Here is an 8,507-nt window from a genome sequence, read left to right as displayed (position 1 = left end):
GTCCATCAATTAATCTGTAACCTTTTTGGAACAGGCCCCTACCTGTCTTCTCTATGTTTTCTGCTATGTATCTAGCATTTTTATGGGTGCTACATTTAACAATGGTTGGGCAGTTGGTGTGCTGAGATGGCTGCCCATCATGCTGACCAACCCTCCGTCTGTCTGTATCTGTCCGCTGTCTCTTGTCTTACATTTAGACTGTAAGCTTTTGGGGGCAAGGACTGTCTTTTTGTTCTGTATTTGTACACAGTGGGGTCCTGCCCCACGGCAGCACGATAGTAAAATAAATAAGCAGCAATATTAATAATCATAATAATAGTATTGAGATGAAATGGCAGATGTGCAGGTGTCACTGTTGCCCTAGAACATAAGAACAGCCAGACTGGGTCAGACCAATGGTCCATCTAGGAAGTATCCTGCCTTCTGACAGTGGCCAATGTCAGGGGCATCAGAAGGAATGAAGAGAACAGGTCATCATCAAATGATCCATCCTCCTTGTCCAGTCCCAGCTTCCAACAGTCAGAGGCTTTGGGACCCCTGGAGCATGGGCTTGCATCCCTGACCATCTTGGCTAATAGTTATTGATGGACCTGTCCTTCAGTAACTTATCTAATTCTTTTTTGAACTCAGTTATAGTTCTGGCCTTCACAACATCCTCTGGTGATGAGTTCCACAGGTTGACTGTGCTTTGTGTGAAGTACTTCCTTAAGTTTGTTTTAAACCTACTGCCTGTTAATTTCATTGGGTGACCCTGGTTCTTAGGTTTGAAAAGGCATAAATAACACTTCCTTATTCGTGTTCTCCACACCAGTTGTGATTTTATAGATTTCTGTCATATTGCTTTCCTTTGTTGTCTTTTTCCCAAGCTGAACAATCCCATTCTTTATAATCTCTCCTCATATGGAAGCCATTCCACCCCCTCCAATCATTTTTGTTCCCCTTTTCTGTACCTTTCCCAAGTCTAACACGACTTTTTTGAGATGATCTATTGGAGAGGATTGGAACCATTCAGATATGTGTCAGAGGCCCTGCACTGCTACAAACTAAGGCCCAGAGTTTCCCAAAGGAGTTAGGCACCTGAATACCTTGGACAAACTGGGCCTAGCTGAGGTTACCTTTTGGCTGAGGTTGTAGTGAGCAGTGCTTTAGGCGCAGGAGACTCGGCGCGGTCCATCCCCCTGAAGTTCTGAATGGCTTTTGGGTTTGTTGTCCTTTGCCTAAATACATTTCAATAAGGACTTAAACCAAATGGCACAAAGATGCTCAGAGAATAAGAGTGGGAGCAGAGCTGACCAGAGGATGCGGGGGGGAGGAATGGCTTGGAAAGTTAAAGGAGTGAGAGTGCTGATAGGTCTGAGCAGAGATTTCTCACTGCAGGGGCCTGCCACCTTGCAGCCCGGGCTGGGTGCTGAGTCGTGGGAGGAAGCTGTCAGTTGCGGAGCGAGCAGTCCCTTTAAGGAGCTGCCTCTGCTTTGGTGCACTGTGTCTTTAAAAGGCTGTATCCTGGTGCCTGGCTCTTGGAGAAGGCGATGGCCATTGTTTCGCTCCGGTTTTCGCCTGCTTTCCTCCTGCTCTGATTAGTGCAGCCGCGCGGGTGACAGGGGAGGCAAGATGGCTGAGATGAGCAAGGGAGTCACGGCGGGGAAAATAGCCAGCAACATGCAGAAGAAACTCACCCGAGCCCAGGAGAAGGTAGATGAAGCCGCGGCACCGAGCGCGGAGCTGGGGCGCTGGGGGAGTCGAATCTGGGGAGCTGGTTTTACTGGGGACGTGTCAGTGCAAGAAGAGGGGGCTGGGGGCGCTGCAGTCTCCTTCCCCCCCCCCCCAGTTTTCTTCCCCACTCCACTCCCAAAGGCACTGACAGCCCAGCTGGGGCGGGGTGGCTAGTGCTAGCCAGTCCGGACTAGCCACTTGGTGCCGCAGCTGCTGTGGCTCAGAGGGGCGCTGAGGGGTGGGGGGTGCGTTGATTGGCGGCCGGTGGAAGAGGGGTGGGGAGTGTGTGTGTGTGTTGTGTTGTGTGTGGTGGGAGTCACAAACAGCCGAGGCCAGGGAACCGCGCTCAAGCCCAGCGCAGGCTGGACGTGCTTTGCTTTCCTGGGCAGATCAGACCTGTGCATTTACCCCCTTCCCCGGCAGCTTTCCGCGTCCCCGCCTGCCAGGCTGCAGATGGTACCCCCCCGCCCAGCCCCGCCAGCTGTGCCAGCTGTTCTGCCCTTGCTCCCCTGCACTGCATGGAGGGGGATTCCCCGGCATGGCACCCCAGGGGGCTGTCCCCAGGGGCTTCCCCAGTGGATGGCTGCGGGCTGTATTACACAGGGAGGTCCCAGCGTGAGACTCTGTGGACAGGGAGGGAGTGAAATGAGCTTGTGACATGGGGTGGGAGGATGGATTAAATCCAGGGAGGTTGCAGAGCTCTCTTCACCTACCTTGCCCATAAATCCAAGCGCTTGGGTTGAACGCAGCCTTTCAAAGGCTATTTTCTGGGCAGACCCATTTATCCTGGCATGGGAAATGTTACAAGCCTGGCCCTGTAACATGGGCCCGGTAGCGTGAGACCCTCTCCCTGAGATGCTAGCCATCCAAATCTGTCAGAGAGCAGCTCTCCTCTGGGCTGCCAGGGCCCGCTGCTGTTCTGGATCCAGGTTGGCGCCCTCGGGTTTATCACTGGAGGAGATGCCCGGTGGAGGAAATCAAAAATTTTAAACAGGTTTTCAGGGGGCTGCTGCAGGTGAGGTCACTGCAGCTGTCTCAAGCATTTGCTAGGCGAGAATGTGACATTTCGCAGCAAGGTTTCCAACCCGCTTGTGTGCTCTAGTGGGGATCAGCAGGGCTGTGTGTGTGGTGGGAGGAAGGATCAGACCTGTTTCCTTTGAAACTCATTGCTGGCTGTAGATTAAACAGAAATTCCTCATGATTTTTAGAAAGCCCTGCATGGCAATCCGAGCAGCTCTTTGTGCTTAGCTAGCTGGAGGGTGCTAAGCATGGCACCCAAGGGTGGGAGAGTAAAGGAGTTCGACACCACCTTCCTCCCTGTCTCATCCTCTCTTCTAAAACCTAGCACAACATTTCCTAGTGCTTTCCCCTTTGATTCTCAGATTCCGGAGTCTGTCACTATGCTATGTATGCCTTCCTCCGCTAACATCAAGCTGTTTCTGCGGGGGGATGAATCAGGGTCTCTTTTTTTTCCTGATGTCAGGGAAAGGTTAGGGGACTGTGCAGTGGATAGTTTTCATGGTCCTCTCTCTGAGATCCTGCTCTGGAAGCCAGATGCCTCGTCTGTGCAGGGATTATCGGACATTTTATGCAGGGACACTGATCAGCTGTTTTTTATCTCAAGCATGCTCATCTTGGTTTTCAGTGATTGCTGTCAGAGAGATGACATTGACTCAGTAAGGAGCGGTGTGTCTTTGGGAGAATGCTTCAGCCATGACTGTTCCTATCCTCCAGGAATTACCTTTAGCAACGATTTCTTCTAGATGGAAGGGTTGGGTACACAAAACAGAGAATGTAAAATACTACCAGATCAGAATGGTGAATGGAGGTCAAGGCCTCTCGTCCCTGCCTGCCCTCCCTGACAGCTCTCACCAAATTGCACTTATTTAATGAAGCTGGAATTGGGCCCATAATTTGGTCTGACTGCTTTAAAAAGCAACCAAACAGTAACAGCACAGGGGGCAGCAAAGAAAATACCTGCTCCTACACACTAAACCAGGGAACTAGGACAGCGACTTCTCTTGGGTTGTAAACAACACGAAAAGAATTGCAGGGCTTGGTTCATCCTCTGGTTGGCCTCTAGGAACTGATTCAGTGGAGAGTGTGATTCATGTGGCATGGGGGTAAGGTGACCAGAGAGCAAGTGCAAAAAATTGGGATGGGGTGGGGGGTAATAGGAGCCTATATAAGAAAAATACCCCAAAATCAGGACTCTCCCTATAAAATCGGGACATCTGGTCACCCTACATAGGGGAGACCTCGCCCCCTTCTCCTCCGAAATGGTTTGCGTAGAGGAGAGTTATTCCACTAATTTAGATACTAGCAAAGTGAGAGGTAGGCGTACCGCAGTAGTTACAAGATTATGCTCCGTTCCACATGACTTGGTAATATAGGGAGACAAACGCGGTGAGCGTTATGCCATCACCCTGGCATTTGCCAGACTTTATTTCCTTTTAAATAACAGATACATATAAATCATTGCTTGGTGGGAAGAATGTAATGCCACTCTGTGGTCTGAGAGAAGAGTTGTGTATATTTAAAGTCAGATATTAATAGTTGCATTAAGCAAAAGTGTTTGAAGATAAGCTGGGTGCTCAGCACTCAAACCTATTTTAAAAAAAGGTATGAAAAGGTTATCCTGAAAGGATGCTCTGAAAGATACAGCAATTTCCTTTAAAAAACCATATTGAATAAAGTTGAAATAGCTTTGCAGCCCACTGTATTAAAAATGTGAATGGTTTTTGTGGGCTCATATGTAACTTTGCTAAGGGGGAGATGTGAACCCTGAGAGGTGTTAAGAGCTTCAGAGGACTATTTGCTAGGCAAGAATGAACTTTTGGGACAAAGTTAAGTTGGTTTCCTGGAAAGGAGGTGAATGCAAAAATCACCCCTCTGGTTATGCAAAGACCTAGCCTTTTGAAGCTAACCCCTGAGAAGAGAACCATTGTCTGCTGTTCACCTGCTACTTGAGGCCAAGATCAAAGCCCAAGCTGTATAAAGGAAAGAACTATCCCTGACTGTGTGTATTCTGAGCTAAAGCTGATATAAAATTGTGATCACAGGAAAGAACCCTAGGAGGGGTTTGAGGGAATGATCACTTACCAGAGCCTTTGCTGGAGCTCAGGGTGATCTCCGGTAAGCTTATTAGCAGCCATGTAGGCTTTTATTGTTTTTAATCTATTTTCTCTGTAAGGCTTTCACCTTAATAGTAAATGTGCTTGCTTGGAAGGGGCTGTGTGGGTAACTTACCACTGTGGACAGTTGTGCTGTTTATAGCCTCTGGTGAGAAAGCAGTGTGCAGCTGCTGGCTGTTTGGGCTGTCTGGCTTGCTGGGGATATCACAATGTAGGCTGGGAACTGTGCAGCCTGGAAAAACTGGTCTGAAGGAAGAGAGACATGGGTCTCCCCCCAAGAGAGGTGATAGCTGGGGAGCTAGAAGCCTGCAAGTGGGTGACCTTGCTGGGCCAGAAAGGGGGAATACCGGTGCAGTTGCCTTGAACTGACAGATGCTCCAGGGAATTTTCATTTAAGCATAGGCGCCAACTCTGTGGGTGCCCCAGCTGATCAACGGCTCCCTGTCCCTTCTGGCTGCCGCAATCAGCTGTTCCATGGCAAGCAGGAGGTGCTGGGAGGAAGGGGGTGGAGCGGGGATGGCGTGCACTGGGGGAGGAGGCAGAGAGAGGTGGAGGCAGAGATAGGTGGGCATGGGAGCTTGTGGGAATGGATGGAGTAGGGATTGGTCCTGTGGCTGAGTGGGGGCTGAGCACCCCTTCCCCAGCCCGAAAAGGAAAAAGCAGGCACTTATGCATTTAAGGGGGGTGTATTTTAGTGCTTAAACACACATACAGTGTCCCTGTTATGTATCCTTTTTAGGTTTTTATACTAGAATGAGAATCCTTCCTCCTACATTTGATTTCCAGCTTGAGTGCTAAGAGTTTATGATTTCAGCCATTTCCCTGGTGATGAATTTGAGCCTTGTATTGAATGAAGAATGATGTCTTATTCAGTACCAAATTCACAATGGAATACTGGACACATCCTCTTTCCGCTTCTGAGATCTGTTATGAAACGATGTTCCTTCAGATATGGTGCCTGTGTCTGCTTCTCACCAAAGCTCTCAGTTCATTTCCAGAAGATACTTTCTTGGGTCAGGCAGAAATATGTGGCAAAGTGGTTGGCTGTGTGATTGGGTAATTGGATACAAAGTCTTGTATATTCATGTTCAGCCTAGAGTAGCAGTGAGTAAAAATTGTTACCATCTGGTGGTTATTCAGTGATCTATGTAAAGAATGATTTTGGTGTCTCAGGTTGGTTACTAATGGACAGGTGTCCACCTGGCAAAAACAACCATCATAAATAGTACTTACTCACATCCTTCTTGGCAGTTTTAACAGAGAAGCTGGTGATTAATGGGACTTAGGCAAGAAATCACCTCTTGCGGTATGTCTGCACAACAGCTGGGAGAGTGATTCCCACCTCCAGTAGATATAGATGTGCTAGCACTTTCTTGAACTAGTGTACTAAAAATAGTGATATGGATGCAATGGCTCATGCTGGCCTCATGAATACATACTTACAAGTGGGATTTTATTTGGGTGACTAGCTTTAAACTGCTGCTATTTTTAGTGTGCTAGCTTGAGCAGAGCTAATATTATCTAATCATCTCTACCTGAACTGGGAATCACACCTCCCTTAATCATTTAGGTGGTTCTTCTTATTCAGGAATGAGGCATGTTGGTGGGACAGGTTCATTGCAGTTATCTATCTTGTAGATAACTGGCGGATCTTCAGCTTCTAAGACTTTAAATATTTTGGTTCTAAACTCACTGTAAATAGAAGAAAAAAGGTTGGTACCACACAAATATTACAGATGTTCATGTTGGAGGTCATCATAGGCCTAGTGTTCATGTTTGTCTGCCCTTTCAGCTTGGAAAAGAGGACACAGATAAAATCATGAGTGGTGTGGAGAAAGTGAATAAGGAAAAGTTATTTACTTGTTCCTGTAATATAAGAACAAGGGGCCACAAAATGAAATGAATGGGCAGCAGATTTAAAACAAATAAGAGTTCTTCACACAGCACATAGTCAGCTTGTGGAACTCCTTGCCTGGGGAGGTTGTGAAGGCTAGGACTAAAACAGGGTTTAAAAGAGAACCTCCATGAATTTCTCCAGTTAAGTCCACTAATGGCCATTAGCCAGGATGGGTAAGGAATGGTGTCCCTAGCCTCTGTTTGTCAGAGGGTGGTGATGGATGGCAGGAGAGATCACTTGATCGTTACCTGTTAGGGTCACTCCCTCTGGGGCACCTGGCATTGGCCACTGTAGGTAGACAGATACGGGGCTGGATGGACCTTTTGGTCTGACCCAGTATGGCCGTTCTTATGTTCTTTTCTATGGCATGTAATAAGTGCTCCACAATCTGTTTTTCTTGTGTTTTTAACCTATAATAGTTTAGTTTTTCATCTAGATTGTAAATATCTTTGTTTCCTATTCCACATGGTCACTTTTCCCAGTGCTTTCCTGATATCAGTTTTACACACAGAATTAAGTCATTCTAGCTCTGTTCTAGGGATTTGCTGTTTTAGGCCTTTCAGTTTATCTAAATGAGCATATATTTTCACTCAACATTTAAATAAAAATGAATTTGGCTGATTGGAATGAATCTTGGTGTCCTAGAAAGTCCTCCATAAAATTCCAGGTGAAGGGTCGATTAATGCCACAAACTGATCACTGACATCTTGTTGCTCAGCTGGCCGTAACTGGGCATGTCAGAGACAAACCTGTTCAGTCATTATGAGCATCTCTGATTGGCTGGCTAGAGAGCAGGAGTGGAATGATACTAGCTGTGTCCAGAGCAGCTCAGGATTTAAGGTGTCTGAAGGCAGGCCAACATGCTGAGGAGAGAAATGTGTGGTAGATGCCCAAAACCTGATCGTTTTCTATTCCTTGCAAAGGATTTTTGCAAGAATGTGAAGTTTATTCCTATTGCTCCAGGCTTAGAGTGTGTGTGTGTGTGTGTGTGTGTGTGTGTGTGTGTGTGTGTGTCATGTTTTTATTGTTGGTATTTAGATAAGAGTGGTCTCTTTGCCTAGTAAATATTACATTAAAAGACCTCTGCATCTAGTTCAACCTTCCAGAGGTATGGTCTTCTACTGTTATGACGTCAGTGGAGTATAATCATTCTAGTTAATGCGACTACTAACAAACAAATCCATCTTCACTTCCCTATCTTTATTCCTAATCTAAGCAACCTAAGAGCAGGAGGGATTCCTTCTACATCAAGCTTTGCTTCAGTGATAGCTTAATTTATGGGTGGCCTTCCTAGTGTGGTTTTAGATCACAGGTCTGAGAGTCAGGATTCCCAGGTTCTAACGTTTTCCAACTCTGCCACTGACTTGCTGGCTTACCCTGGACATTATTCTTCAATTCTCTTTCCCCATGTGTACTCTGGGGATGATAACACATAACTAATCTTGGTGGGGCTTTGATGGCCTCAGAAGAGTGTTCTGTCAGTGCAAAGTGTTATCAGCTTATTATTGGTGAGCATAACACTTTATATCAGTAAGACAAGCACTGCTTTAAAGAATTTACAATCCTAGGCAAATAGTTAATGGTAAGAAATAACAGAGGACCCTGGGGAGGAAGGTTGCTGGAAAGGATAAAAGAAAACTGTTCCTGCTCTGCCTCTCAATAAATTGTCTGTCTGCCACAAGAATGGGGTTAGTACGAAACAATTCAGAAGGGAGCTGTCTCTTCACTGCTCCGACTCTGTTCCTTTCTTTTTCTCACTCTTT

The 8,507-nt window shown here is 46.7% G+C and overlaps 1 protein-coding gene across 6 annotated transcripts in view; it reads left to right on the top strand.

Annotated features, from left to right (window-relative positions):
* The first annotated feature begins 1,495 nt into the window (after positions 1-1,495).
* The window catches only part of BIN1 (bridging integrator 1), a 158,226-nt gene continuing 151,214 nt past the window's right edge, over positions 1,496-8,507 (top strand). For 2 of the 6 annotated variants that reach the window (XM_032805120.2, XM_032805119.2), the window contains exon 1: positions 1,496-1,692. In XM_032805120.2, the coding sequence (XP_032661011.1) occupies positions 1,612-1,692 (81 nt within the window). In that variant the 5' untranslated portion in view covers positions 1,496-1,611. The remainder of the gene's footprint in view (positions 1,693-8,507) is intronic. The other 4 variants (XM_032805124.2, XM_032805122.2, XM_032805121.2 and 1 more) reach the window with 3 other exon arrangements.

Source organism: Chelonoidis abingdonii, chromosome 10 (assembly GCF_003597395.2).
Source record: "Chelonoidis abingdonii isolate Lonesome George chromosome 10, CheloAbing_2.0, whole genome shotgun sequence".
Classification (NCBI taxonomy): Eukaryota; Metazoa; Chordata; order Testudines; family Testudinidae; genus Chelonoidis; species Chelonoidis abingdonii.
This window is presented reverse-complemented; position numbering and strand designations above follow the sequence as displayed.